This window comes from Haematobia irritans, chromosome 5 (genome assembly GCF_050003625.1).
Source record: "Haematobia irritans isolate KBUSLIRL chromosome 5, ASM5000362v1, whole genome shotgun sequence".
NCBI lineage: Eukaryota > Metazoa > Arthropoda > Insecta > Diptera > Muscidae > Haematobia > Haematobia irritans.
Window position 1 is genome coordinate 56,996,499 of NC_134401.1, and position 15,343 is coordinate 57,011,841.

General features: G+C 33.9%; 1 protein-coding gene across 1 annotated transcript in view; it reads right to left on the minus strand.

Annotated features, from left to right (window-relative positions):
• Positions 1 to 1,310: 1,310 nt before the first annotated feature.
• Positions 1,311 to 15,343, minus strand: part of LOC142239195 (beta-glucuronidase-like) — a 37,900-nt gene continuing 23,867 nt past the window's right edge. The window contains exons 3-9 of the mRNA XM_075310964.1: positions 8,376 to 9,125; positions 3,732 to 3,904; positions 3,470 to 3,613; positions 3,044 to 3,128; positions 1,912 to 2,088; positions 1,704 to 1,842; positions 1,311 to 1,614 (exon numbers count right to left, since the gene is read on the minus strand). Of these exons, the coding sequence (XP_075167079.1) occupies positions 1,370 to 1,614; positions 1,704 to 1,842; positions 1,912 to 2,088; positions 3,044 to 3,128; positions 3,470 to 3,613; positions 3,732 to 3,904; positions 8,376 to 9,125 (1,713 nt within the window). The 3' untranslated portion in view covers positions 1,311 to 1,369. The remainder of the gene's footprint in view (positions 1,615 to 1,703; positions 1,843 to 1,911; positions 2,089 to 3,043; positions 3,129 to 3,469; positions 3,614 to 3,731; positions 3,905 to 8,375; positions 9,126 to 15,343) is intronic.

Consider the following 15,343-nt stretch of genomic DNA (forward strand, 5'->3'; position numbering starts at 1 on the left):
TTTACGTACAACTTGGGATATGTGTTATATATTGATGTTCTGACTGTGGTGTAATAATTTAATTGCTTGAACATTTAAAATACGAAATTTCCATCCTATAAAAGTGCGAATGTAGGTTGTGTCTACCCATATAGACCAATTTCACATTATTATATACGTACTTCCCAACATTGTAATTTTTATCTGATATCGGTCCATATGTTGTTGTAACTGTTTGGTATGTTACCCATTTGTGTATTGCACTTTTGGTACATCATCTTGTATCCAGATCAAGGAACTCTGCGAATAAGGAGAGATTCGTCCAAAGTGATCTGGCGGTGAGTCGGGTAGGGAACAAGGGAACATGTGACGCGTGTCATGTGGCCTATCAATCATTGATAGGTAGGGATTGAGACAGCCGCACTTGCTTGATCTTAGTGGAGCCAAAACTACTCTAGTCTGCCATAGCAAGTCTGTTTCTTCCGGTGCTATGGACGGTGGTCGGACTCCGAGAACAGGATTGTAACTTTTCATCGCTTCAGCTACAGTATCCTTATGAATTCAGTTCAGACCTGTCTTTCCTGGTTGTTGGCTGCCTATCCATATGATGGTAGTTTTAATGCGATAACATTCCAGGAGATGCTATGACAACATATAATTGTGTCTATGCACAGGGAAGATCTTCATCTCCACATAAAGATGATGAATTAGGAGGCATTTGTTATATCGCTTAATTTTGTTTTGTAGAGCTTCGGTGAAGACCAATCCTCCGATTCCACTTATGTTAGGTTAGGTATAGAGGCAGCTCGTTATTTCACGCTCACATAGACTATTTAGCCTATTGCGATACCACGTTAGTGAACTTCTCTCTTATCACAAAGTGCTGCCTGATTCCATGTTTAGCTCAATGAAAAAGGACCTGATTTTATAGCCGAGTCCGAACGGCGTCCCACATTGTTGTGAAACCACTTTAGAGAAGGTTTGAAACACTCAGAACCAGCATTACTTAGAGGGGATAATCCACCGCTGAAAAACTTGTTGGTGCTTGGTTGGTTGAAAGTGGATCGTAATTTGTTCATATATGCTAGAAAATGGAGTCTGCTGTTATTTATTCAATAAATGGGTATTGATTACTGTTTATTTCATCAATCGCCCAGTTTTAACTATATTGCTCTTAATACGGACGTGTTTTCCGGCAGGAATCAGTTCCAGAGCGGACCGAGCTGATTCATATATGTACTTAAAACCGAAAAACAATGAATATAGACTAGATTCGCAATAAAGAATATCGGAGAATCGTTATTTTGTCGATTAGTAAAATATTTCGCTAATACTTAACTCTAAATTTTGTATAGAGAATTTTATTTAGTGTGTGATTTAAATAATATCATTACTGTAACTTAATGTCAATGCACTGCTTGCGTTCCAAATCATCACAGTTTTCCCCATCGATAGCTGGTCGATGAACACGATATCGCCAATGTATTGAATATGGAAGAAAATCCGCTGGCACTTTGCAATCATAGAATTGTTTGCAAAGACCATAATAACGTTCGCGTAGAAAATGGGCAACGGATTTTGGTTGGCGATTGCGTGTGAATACACCTTTCTTATTTCCTCCAACTCTGGTAAAAGCTGCAATTAGGAAAATCAAATGAAGTAATGGCCAATCCAAATTTAGAATTACAGTTCATGCACTTTGACACTATAATTTCTTCACTTACTTTGTTCAGTCTTAAAATCGGCAAAGTTCCATACAAATTCCCCAATAAACCAATCCTGTTTGATCAGAAAATCGAATGCCTTAAAATGTTGAGCAAATAATCCAATTTGATAGTCCTCGGACCAAATGTATTCGGGTAACTGTAAACAAACAATAGAAGATAAAATTTAATGAAGACGTAAACAAGAACAGAATCATTCCAAGCTTACTAAGTGTAGTCCCTCTAGAGTGTCTGCTCCATACTCTGACATCAGTATAGGTCGATTATATTTCCGATTCCAATTTGTAGCTTCCATTTTAACACTGATTGCTATAGTATCCAAATGCCCGGCATTGTGATACCAAGCATTGTAGCGATTGAAACTAATGATATCTAAGAATTGGGCCTATTGGAAAGGTGAGAAATAAATTATTTATATTAAAATAATAATATTAAAGGGGGCATAAGTTATAAGCATTGCAATGTTAAGGGATCAGAATACATATTGTAAATTGAAGGAAATAATTGGCTGAAAATTACCTCTGAGTGAAAAACATCTCTTAAACAAGTAAGGGACATTTAAAGTAGGACGGGCGGTAAAACAAAATTTTTAAAAAATTTTAGAGAAAATTTGTCCCCTGAAGTCTAATATGTCCATTGACAACATCACAGTTGTAAGCTATTCAAACGACTGACTTTATTAATAAACAATGATTACAAGAGTCATTCATTCTTACATTCATTCATACATGCCAAACTTAACATTATTCTTATAAGAGAATTCTAACAGTAATAAGAGTATGCTTAACCTCTCTTATAAATACACTACAAAGTCAAATAAGAGCATATGGGAGACAAATAGGGAGACATATAGGAATTTTAAATAAAGTCGGAACATATATCGAAAAAAGAATATCAGAATAAAATTGTGAATTGTGTCTATACAAGTGAATATCAAGTATTGGATGTAGATGGGATTTATATCATATGAAAGCTTTCTCAAATTAAATTAAACTTTTCTCAATTTAAATGACACTTTTATCAAGGTTGAAAAAGGTTTCACTTGGTGTTAAAAAAGTTTAATTTAATGAGTACTAAGTTCGAGTTTAGCCGCTAAAGTGAAAACTAAATTAATAAAAAAGGCATAAAATTATACATATTTGTTGCAAATATTATTATAACTTGATGGGGAATATCCCAAAGCAAATTTTCACAAAGTTTGTAATCCTTAAAATGGATTATTAAAGAAAAGTAATCGTGAAAAAATGACGATTTTAGCGGCTAAACTCGAACTTAGTATCCACCTTAAAATATAAAAGAATTCACTTCAAGGAAAATGCTGTATCAACTGATAAATTTACCAATTTGTCCTTTTCCATCTCAACGTTTATAGCTGCAGTCAGTGGTCTGGAGGTATCCAAGGTTTTAACATATCTTACTATTTCTCTATGTAATGAAAAGATAAGGAAAGCAATTATTCAAAACAATTTTTAGGCAGTTTATTTAGGGAATTTACATTGTAAAACTAGGCTAAAAATTTACCATTCATATGAGGGTTAATATCTAAAAAAATTGTAATTGCTCTTATGTACAATTTTTTGATAGTTTCTCCTTAAATTATTCACACATTATGTGCTAAAATTAAGTACATATAATTTTTCTTATCACGCCATTTTTTTCGTTTTACATTTTTGAGCCGAAAATTTCAAAGTTTCCTGGGGCTAAGTCGCCCCCCAGAGAATGATTATGGTGCTTTAAAATTTTCAAAACAACGATGAAATACTTACGCAAAATATGGCTCTGATTGGTTTTTAGACGTTCTAGGCTCGTTAGCTATTGACCACATTATGACACTGGGCCGATTTCTATCACGATGCACCAATTGTTCCAATGCAGATTTATGATTGTACAATAGCTCTGCTCCAAAATAACTGCAAGTATATAAAATCAAGAACTACAAAATGGGACATAAATAATTGAAGTAATTTTTGGTATTGTTTTTATGGGTTTTCAATTAAATACCTTACCTTAAACATAAATTTTACTCACTCTGTATCTACACTCGAGCATTCGTCAATGATCATAATGCCATTCTCATCAGCAAATTGCATAGACTCTTCGGAATATGGATAATGTGAAGTGCGATATGCATTGGCCCCAATCCATTTCAGCAAATTGAAATCTCGAGTGAGTAAAGCATAATCTAAACCTTTACCGCGTAACTATTAATCAGGAGAAAATAAAAATATTGACTTAATTGTAAATATCAAATAAAACAAGTGAGTAAAGTAGAAAGTCGGGCGGGGCCGACTATATCATACCCTAAACCACCCCTACTGAATTAGTAAACATAAGCATTTGTGGGGTATCATTGGTATAGGTTTTGGAGAATATAAAAGGGGGTACATGTTTATGGGTGTCTTGTCGCAATCTGAGCAGAAATGTCTAATATTAGGAGCTATAGATTATTTTGCACCAAAAGAGTTAGTATGCCACTAATATTGAGTTCATTATTAAACAAGTAAGTAAAGTAGAAAGTCGGGCGGGGCCGACTATATCATACCCTAAACCACCATTACAGAATTAGTAATCATAAGCATTTGTGGGGTAATATATAGGTCTGGGAGATAAACCGCTGTTGCATATTTAAGAAAATTAAGGGGTACATGCCTATGGGTGCTTTGTGTCAATCTGACTATAGCTCATAGTCAATGTTGCCAGGGAAAATGTTCGGTTTAACCTACAAGGACAAAAGAAGTTCCCTACTTTCCTATACATTCCTAAACAATTTTCCCTACTAAATTTTTCGTTAAATTTAAAAAATTTTACAAAACAAAAATGGTTCTAAGTACTTTAGGGCTGTTTTCTTTTAACACTGGATGCAGCATTTGTATGAGCTATCCAGAACATCGTTGCACTGGTGTTCTATCCAGAACATCCCATCAGTGCAAGTCGAGTCGGTGTTACCAGATTGCATTTTGATAAAGTGACGCTTTTTAGATTCACAATAGCAGTTTATTGTGACTAATTTATCGAATATCATGAAATTCAAAGTGATACAGTGTCATGAATAATCGCAGCAGTACATATTTATAACTATTTGAGCATTTCATACATTAAACATTTAAGATTTCATTGGTTTTCTGTGATTGTTTTTAAACAGCTGATGACAGTGTTGCATATTTTTTGGAGATGTCCTGGATAAAGGAGTACTCTGTTTTCTTTTAGTCCGTGACTGCTTAGGGTATCCAGTGCAAAAAGAAAACAGCCCTTTTATTATCTTAAAACATGAATATGCGACGTATTTAACTTAGAACATAAATTTGTATTACCACCACGGTTGCCACAGTTGGTAGAATTCTACCCAAATTAGTAATCTTTTTTGTTAAATCTTTATAAAAATAAAATTTTGGAAAAAGTTTCTTTAAACAAATGTTTGTGAGAAATTTTTCTATACAAATAAATTTTTGACAATAAATTCTATAGAAATAAAATTTTGAGAAAAAATTCCACAGAAATAAAACCTTGAGAAAATTTTTTATAGAAATAATATTTTGAAAAAAATTTCTATAGAAATACAATTTTGACAAAATGTTCTATAGAAATAAAATGTTGACAAAATTTTCTACAGGAATAAAGTTTACCACACATTGTTAAAGATCAAGCCTTGCCGGCTTCTAATTTCCTCCTCTAGAGCCACCAAAATGTAAAAATTATTACAAATTGTGTTGAGTGAAAATATCCTACATTGTGACCCTACGTCCCTACAAGACGCTAAATATTAGAAAAACACTGCATATAGGGAATTTCCCCTACCTCTAGCAACACTGGCTGTGTTGATATTGCAACTACGGAGTTAGTATGCCACTAATATTGAGCCCATTATTAAAAAAGAGAAAATCGTTAAATTAGTGTGGGTAATAAATACAAATTTGTAAAAATCGAGCAATATTCTTATGTAAGAGCTACAAGTATGTATAAGTACGATCGTCTAGTACATCAAAATTTGAAATTTGAGTAACATTGGTTAATAAATAAGAGTATTATGGCCAAATTTGGGAAAATCGAGCGATGCATATATATGGAAGCTATATCTAAACCTGTACCAATTTGCATAATATTTTGCGGTTTTGAATAATACCACGAAAGGTTACCTTGTGCAAGATTTGAGTAAGATCAGTTAAGAAATGAGGCCTGTATGGTCAAACATAAGGTTATTAGGGGCGAATTTTTCAAAATCGGGTGATACATATATGGGAGCTATATCTACATCTGAATCGATTTCGATGAAATTTTGCACATATAGTTAGTACTATGGAGGACTGGATCTAGCCAACTTTTAGTAAGATCGGTTAAAAAATAAGGGTTCTATGGCCAAATTTGGGAAAATCGGGCTATACATATATATGGGAGCTATATCTAAATCTGAACCGATTTCGATGATTTTTTGCACATATAGTTAGTGCTATAGAAGACTACATTTAGCCCAATTTGAGTACGATCGGTTGATAAAAAAGGGTTTTATGGCCAAATTTAGAAAAATCGGGCGGTACATATATATGAGAGCTATAGCTAAATCTGAACCGATTGCGATGATTTTTTGCACATATAGTTAGTGCTATAGAAGATTATATTTAGCCAAATTTGAGTAAGATCGGTTGATAAATAAAGGTTTTGTGGCCAAATTTGGGAAAATCGGGCGATACATATATATGAGAGCTATATCTAAATCTGAACCGATTTGGATGAAATTTTGCAGACTTGAAGGGCGATGGAAAAGATTACCTTTTGCCAAATTTGGTGACGATCCGTTTGAAAAAGGCGCTAGATCGACTCAGGAGCTGATTCTGAGTCGATCGGTATATATTTTATGGTCTATATTTCTGGTAGGCACATTTTTTGGCCGATCAAACTTATTATACCCTGACCACTATGTAGTTTAGGGTATAAAAAGAGGAAATCGGTCAATTAGTTGTGGGTAATAAATCCAAATTTCTGCAAATAGGACAATAGATTTATGTAAGAGCTATATGTAAGTCTAAATACGATCAGCTAGTACATCCAAATTTGACATTTGAATAACATAGGTTAATAAATAAGAGTATTATGGCCAAATATGACAAAATCGAGTGATGCATATATATGCGACCTATATCTAAATCTGAACCAATTTGTATAATATTTTGCAGGTATGATTGATACCACAGAATGTCACTTTTTGTAAAATTTGAGTACGATCAGTTAGTAAATGAGGCCCCTATGGTCAATAATAAGGTTATTAGGGGCAAATTTTTCAAAATCGGGCGATACATATATATGGGTGCTATATCTAAATTTGAACCGATTTCGATGAAATTTTGCACATACAGTTAGTGCTATAGAAGATTACATTTAGCCAACCTTGGTTACGATCGGTGGATAAATAAGGGTTTTACGGCCAAATTTGGCAAAATCGGGCGATACATATATATGGGAGCTATATCTAAATCTGAACCGATTTCGATGAAATTTCGCACATACAGTTAGAGCTATAGAATATTACATTTAGCCAACTTTGAGTACGATCTGTTGATAAATAAGGGTTTTACGGCCAAATTTGACCAAATCGGGCGATACATATTTATGGGAGCTATATCTAAATTTGATCCGATTTCTTCCAAATTCAATAGCGTTCGTCCTTGTGCCCAAAAAACATCCTGTACCTAATTTCATCCAAATCGGTTAATAATTGCGACCGGAATCCCGTGAACAACAAATACATGGACAGACGGACGGACACCAAGCGCTAGATCGACTCAGGAGGTGATTCTGAATCGATCGGTATATATTTTATGGTATAAAATCAATATTTCTGGTAGGCACATTTTTTGGCCGATCAAACTTATTTATTTACATACCACTCGTGCCAAAAAAAAAAAAAATTTGTCAAAATTATATTTATATAGAAATTTTTTCAAAATATTATATCTATAAAAAATATTTTCAAAATTTTATTTCTATAGAATTTTTTCTCAAAATTTTATTTCCGAAAAATTTATTGTCAAAATTTTATTTCTATAGAAAAATTTCTCGCAAAAATTTGTTTATAGAAACTTTTCCAAAATTTTATTTTTATAGAGATTTAACAAAAAAAAAAAAAAAATACTATTTTGGGTAGAATTCTACCAACTGTGGAAACCGTGGTGGTAATACAAATTTATATTCTATTTAAGTTATATACGTTGCATATTCATGTTTTAAGATAATAAAGTACTTACAAGCATTTTTGTTTTGTAAAATTTGTTTAAATTTAACGAAAAATATTGTAGGTAATGTATGGGAAAGTAGGGAACTTTTTTTTGCCCTTGTAGGGTAAACCGAACATTTTCCCTGGCAACACTGACTATGAGCTATAGTCAGATTGAGACAAAGCACCCATAAACATGTACCCCTTAATTGTCTTAAATATGCTACAGCGGTTTAGCTCCCATACCTATATCAATGTTACCACACAAATGCTTATGTTTACTAATTCAGCAAGTGTGGCTTAGGGTATGATATACTTTCTACTTTACTTACTTATTTAACATTAGGTTCAATTCGGTAGTAAGCGAGTTAATGTAGGATTAAAAATCTTCAGGGTTAAAATCTTTGAATTCATGTAATTTCGGTATCAGTGACGTTGAGATTTTGAAATAGGATAATTTAACTTACATCGGAATCTTCATGCCTTCCAAATCCATGCATGTAAACTTTTCGACCATTCATCAGTAAGTTCTTCTCATCCCATTGGACTTTCCGTATACCAATTTGCATGCGATATACATCGATAAGAGATTCATCTGCTGCTGAGTGTAAATAAACCTCCAAAGTGTAAAGATAGCCATAGACAGGATTCATCAGGTAGGGCCACCATAATTGTGGATCATTTATTTTCAAAGTTCCATTGAAAGGCATTTCCTTGCACAACTGACTTGCTACAATTTCATCAGCAGCTCGTAGCTGTAAATTCAAGTAATACGCATCGTATATGGGTGACTCCTGCATTTCTTCAGCACTAATACCAGCTACTATAACCTTGAAATCAATTAAACCAATATTTCCTTCAAACTCTTCACTGGAATCGTTTTCATGTGAATCCTTCTTTCCATCTTCCGTACTCAAAAGGACATCCGTTACAATGTGTATATCTTTAATATAGACTTTGGGTGTTGTATATAATACCACGGATCTATGTATTCCAGCATAGTTGAAGAAATCGAAACTGTATGTTTGTATGGTTTTGTTGCCAGCATCTGTTAACAGTTTTACCACTTCTCCTTGTGGTATAGTGGATCGGGTTAAAGTGTTGTTGCAAAGAACGTGAAGAATATTTTGTGCTCCGAACTTCAGATTATTGGTAACTTCAACTTCAAAAGGCAGATGACCAATATCATGGCGAATTATTTCAACACCATTTAGCCACTGTAAAATGAAGAATGTAGAAAGATAATTAATTAAAATTTTCGTTCACCGCTGTGATCAATAGGACCGACACACAAAGAAAATAAATTTGTTGTGCCAACCAATTTTATTGCCAACCGAATTATTTGGTCCCATCTACTATCAGAATATAACCGAATATAAGCAACCAATTGTTGTCTGGCACAACAGTACATAAAATTGTTTGGGTAACTAAATTTTGGCCTCATTAACAGTCTAATTGGCAATCAAAACCAATATAATTGCATTCGTTTTTTAAAAGAACTAACTGTTTTTGTCGTGCAACCAATGCTTGCGAAGTTAAAAAACATCCATTGAATTAATTTTTGTTTTTATTTGACTACAATCGGGGTTTTATTAAACAAATGAGTGAATTTAAGTCTACCTATAGACATCGGTTTTTGGAGCCTCCTTAATCTATATTGAATATTCGACTGAACATTAAAATACTCTGCTCTATAGATACGAAGAATTAAAATAACGGAAAAAATCTAAAACACAAGAACTTGCAGATCGAATATAGGGAAGACATCACAATATTGACGGACATAAAAATTCACGTAAAATTCTCTATTTATGGGTATCAAAGAATATCTGAATCAAATATGAGGCACATCCGATAAAATTGCGCATTGTAGATAGTCAAAACATAAAACCAGGGGCTTGGTCTATACAAAAACTACATGACTTTTATGCGTTCGTAAAAAAATTCTAAATTTTTAGACCATCGGATGAAAGTGTTTAACAAGGCAATTTTTGACTCAAAAATTTCAAATGAAAAAAAGCAAGTATATACGGCCGTAAGTTCGGCCAGGCCGAATCTTATGTACCTCCAGGATTGCATAGAAACTTGTACTAAAGACTGTCATTCACAATCGAATTACTTGTGTTGCGGTAACACTTGCCGATGGCAAGGTATCTTAAAACTTCTTCACACCATCTTCTCAATTAGTCCCCATACAGGGACTAAGTACGTATATAATTCAGTTTGACAAAATTTTCTATAGATATTAAATTTTGACAAAATTTTCTATAGTAATAAAATTTTGTTGTTGTTTTTTTGATTTCAGCTTAAAACCATGCATTGACTAAACTACAAGTGTAGCTTAACCAACAGAGGAAAATAATGTTTGTCAAATTTATTTGGGCAAACCCTATAGACTGCAAGATGGTTGGATGGACGCACGTTTCGAAATTACCACATTCCTCATCAGCATCCAGCAAAACTATCAACCAATTATCAGAATAAATTCAGGCAGTTCATTAAACCCAATAATGGACCACACTTGAACCTTCCGAATAAAGGTTTTACATGATAGCCGGCTTATGCCGAAATAAATTCGTACAAACATAACTCTTTTCCTTTGCCACCGTCAAATCATCGATTTGAGTGCAGTTGGCTGGGTTTATTTTGAGCGTGCTTCCTCTTCTTTCTTTCATTCGTTTTGTTTTCACGCAGAGAAGGAATATGATCACCTCAACCATGTTTCAAGAGCAAAATGTTATTTTTGGATGGTGACCATGTAGCATGTTTATGGCAAAAATGTTCTTTTCTCGCCAAAAATAATATGCTTGCCGAAATCAGACACATAATCTCCGAGAAAATAACATGGTTGCGACAAACATGTTACATGGTCACCATTCAAAAATAACATTTTGCTCTTGAAACATGGTTGGGGTGATCATATTCCTTCTCTGGGTGTTATTATTGTTGGCTTTGTTCTTTAATCATTGTTGTTGTTTTTTTATTTCTGCTTAAAACCATATAGTTTAGTCAAAGCATGATTATAAGCTGAAATAAAAAACAACAACAACAATGATTAAAGACAACATTTTTTTATAGTAACAAAATTTTCTATAGTAATAAAATCTTGACAAAATTCTGTGTAGTACAAAAATTTTGACAAAATTTTTTTATAGTAACAAAATTTTGACAAAATTTTCTATAGAATTATAAATTTGGTAGATTATTTTTGCGGATCGGCTATATATAACTATAGACCGATATGGACCAATTTTGGCATGGTTACTAGCGGCCATATACTAGTGCAATGTACCAAATTTCAATCGGATGGGATGAATTTTGCTCCTCCAAGAGCTGCAGAGGTCAAATCTGGGAATCGGTTTAAATGGGGGCTACATAGAATTATGGACCGATATAGACCAATTTTTGCATGGTTGTTAGAGACCATACACTAACACCACGTACTAAATTTCAACCGGATCGGGTGAATTTTGCTCTTCCAAGGGGCTCCGGAGGTTAAATCTGGGGATCGGTTTATATGGCGGTTACATATAATTATTGACCGATATGGACCAATTCCTGCATGGTTATTATAGACCATATACTAACACCAAGTACCAAATTTCAACCGGATCGGGTGAATTTTGCTCATCCAAGAAGCTCCGAACGTCAATTTTGGGGATCGGCTTATATGGGGGCTACATATAATTATGGACCGATGTGGACCAATTTTTGCATAGTTATTAGAGACCATATACATACACCAGCCGGATCGGATGAATTTGCTTCTCATAGAGGCTCCGCAAGCCAAATCTGGGGATCGGTTTATATGAGGGCAATATATAATTATGGACCGATGTGGACAAATTTTTGCGTGGTTGTTGGAGACCATATACTAACACCATGTATTGAATTTCAACCGGATCGCCAAATCTGAGCGTCGGTTTATATGGAGGCTATACGTAAAAGTGGTCCGATATGACCCATTTGCAATACCATCCGACCTACATCAATAACAACTACTTGTGCCAAATTTCAAGTCGATAGCTTGTTTCATTCGGATGTTAGCGTGATTTCAACAGACGGACGGACATGCTTAGATCGACTCGGAATTTCACCACAACCCAGAATATATATACTTTATTGGGTCTTAGAGTAATATTTCGACGTGTTACAAACGGAATGACAAAGTTAATATGCCCTCCTATGGTGAAGGGTATAAAAATGGAGTGATAACTAAAATTAAACATACTTAATTTTAAGACATAATGTGTGAATAATTAAAGGAGAAATTATACAAAAATTGTGCTTAAATGAGCAAAGGAAAGATCCTTTTTGGAAGTTGAACACGCGACCATAAATGCAAATAAGATTGTCATTTCTACACTTAAAAAAATGTGAAGCCAAAACCAAGGAAAATGTAAACTACACTGAAAAAAATATTGTCGTGAGGTCAAAGATTTCATGTCTTTAAAATACGAATGCAAATTTTGCTTAGCACGGAAGACGCAATTCTCTACCATAAAGTTTTTTTCCTTGTCCAAAAGTCGATAAACTTTTCAATGAAGTCGTATTATCCTTATAATAAGCTAAGGCTAAGGTCAACTTGACTTTAATAACTCAGAAAAATTCTTTACATTTAATGAAATTGTCTTTAAATTTGTTGCCTTTTTGCATCTTGACTATAAAGCAAAAAATCGTTCAAATATAGGACATATTTTTCAACACTTCATTTTAAAGACGTTTATTACTTGAAACATATCATAATTTCTACTGGAAGTCAAGTCATAATTTGGAAAATAAAGTTGTCGTTAACTCGGTTTTAAAGGACTTTGATAGCATATGAAGAAAAAAAGCTGAAAAAGCAAAAAATTAAAATTTGCTTCCTAGAAGCAAGTACACAAAACCCAAGTTTAAAAGAGAATTGTGTAATAAAAGTATCCTTACTTGTATTCTCCGCTTCTTTGGCTCGGAATCAATACCAACATTTTTAAAGTAAAGACAAAATCTTTGGAACCGGGCATGCTTTATTTTTTCAGTGTATATTACAAACTCCGCTATCGCGCCGATAAGACCTAACAGGGAAATATATTTCGACAAATTCAAGACACATTTGTTTATTTTTTTTTCACTTGCTAAAGACAATTTCGTAGTTTGAAGGAAAATATTGGAGTTCAAACCTACAAAAATGTCTAAGCTTAAGATGGGCACATTTGTGGTAAAATTTACAAAGTTTAAGAAATTCTCAACTATATTTTGGGAAATACGAATTTAGAAAATCTTAATGCTGCATTTGTGTATAGTTTTGCCACGTTTTTATTTCTTGTAATTAACGTTCACAAAAAATTACAACAGTCAAGGAAATTTTCTCGTATTGCAAAAATTTTAACTAAACCCGAATAATTTCCATGAACTAAAATAGAGTTAAATTGGCTTTAGTGCCCCGGAGGATTCACTTTTGTTGAGTGTAGTTTATCTTGACCCTTAAATGCACATGATCACCGATTCCACCGAAAAAATATATAATATGTAAAATGGCAAAAAAGAACATCTGCGTACCACATGTTTTTCAAAACAATTTTTTTGTATTTATTTTTGTTTACTCTTATATGTGAGATTTACTCTTATATGTGAGACCATTGGCTTCATTGGTGGGAAACACAGATTTGTACATTAGAATTTATTTCATAACAGTACAGTATTTATGTGGTTTTATTTACAAATAAACAATTTGATTTTAGTAGAGAATAGAGATATTTTTACACTACACAGTTTTTTTTACCAACATTACTTTCATCTCTGGCAAATAATATTTAACTTCCAATTTGTAGTTTTTTTTCATTTTTATACCCTCCACCATAGGATATACCCCCCATCCTAACTTTTAACTTTGTCATTCCGTTTGTAACACATCGAAATATTGCTCTAAGACCCCATAAAGTATATATATTCTGGGTCTGAGCATGTCCGTCCGTCCGTCCGTGTGTTGAAATCACGCTAACTTCCGAACGAAACAAGCTATCGGCTTAAAACTTTGCACAAGTAGTTGTTATTGATGTAGGTCGGATGGTATTGCAAATGGGCCATATCGGTCCACTTTTACGTATAGCCCCCATATAAACGGACCCCCCAAATTTGGCTTGCGAATCCTCTAAGAGAAGCAAATTTCATCCGATCCGGCTGAAATTTGGTACATGGTGTTAGTATATGGTCTCTAATAACCAAGCAAAAATTGGTTCATATCGGTCCACGTTTACGTATAGCCCCCATATAAACGGTCCCCCAAATTTGGCTTGAGAATCCTATAAGAGAAGCATATTTCATCCGATCCGGCTGAAATTTGGTACATGGTGTTAGTATATGGTCTCTAACAACCATGCAAAACTTGGTCCACATCGGTCCACTTTTACGTATAGCCCCCATATAAACGGACCTCCAAATTTGGCTTGCAAATCCTCTAAGAGAAGCAAATTTCATCCGATCCGGCTGAAATTTGGTACATGGTGTTAGTATATGGTCTCTAACAACCATGCGAAAATTGGTCCACATTGGTCCACTTTTACGTATAGCCCCCATATAAACGGACCCCCAAATTTGGCTTGCGAATCCTCTAAGAAAAGCAAATTTCATCCGATCCAGCTGAAATTTGGTACATGGTGTTAGTATATGGTCTCTGGCAACGATGCAAGATTGGTCCACATCGGTCCACTTTTACGTATAGCCCCCATATAAACGGACCCCCAAATTTGGCTTGCGAATCATCTAAGAGAAGCAAATTCATCCGATCCGGCTAAAATTTAGTACATGGTGTCAATATATGGTTTCTAATGACCATGCAAAAATTGGTCCACAGCGGTCCATAATTATATATAGCCCCCATATAAACCGATCACCAGATTTGACCTCCGGAGCCTCTTGGAAGACCAAAATTCATCTGATTCAGTTGAAATTTGGTACGTGATGTTAATTTTAGAAAATTTTGAATATTTTTAGAAATTTTTGACTAAACAGTATTACAAACGCTGGCATCACGCTGATGTCATTAAAATAAGTAAATATTTTTCGACAAATTCAAGAAAATTTATTAGACATAATTAAGTTTTTTCACTTGTTAAAGAAAAAATTGTAGTTTGAAGGAAAAAATTGGACTTCAAAATTACAAGAATGTCTTTAGTGACATACGAAGTTCATGATGAACGCATTTGTAGTAAAATTTACAAATTTAAAGAAATTCTGAACTATTTTGTGGAAGACACGAAGTTAGTTAATCTTTATGCTTCATTTGTGTATATTTTTTTCCTCGGCTTTAGTTAATTTAACTAACGTACGCAAAAAAATATTAGAGCAAAGGAAACTTTCTCCAAACATAATAATTCCATTACCTAAAATAAAGTTAAATTGGCTTTAGTGAAATAGAGAGTTCACTTTTTTTTGAGTGTATATAGCCCCCATATAA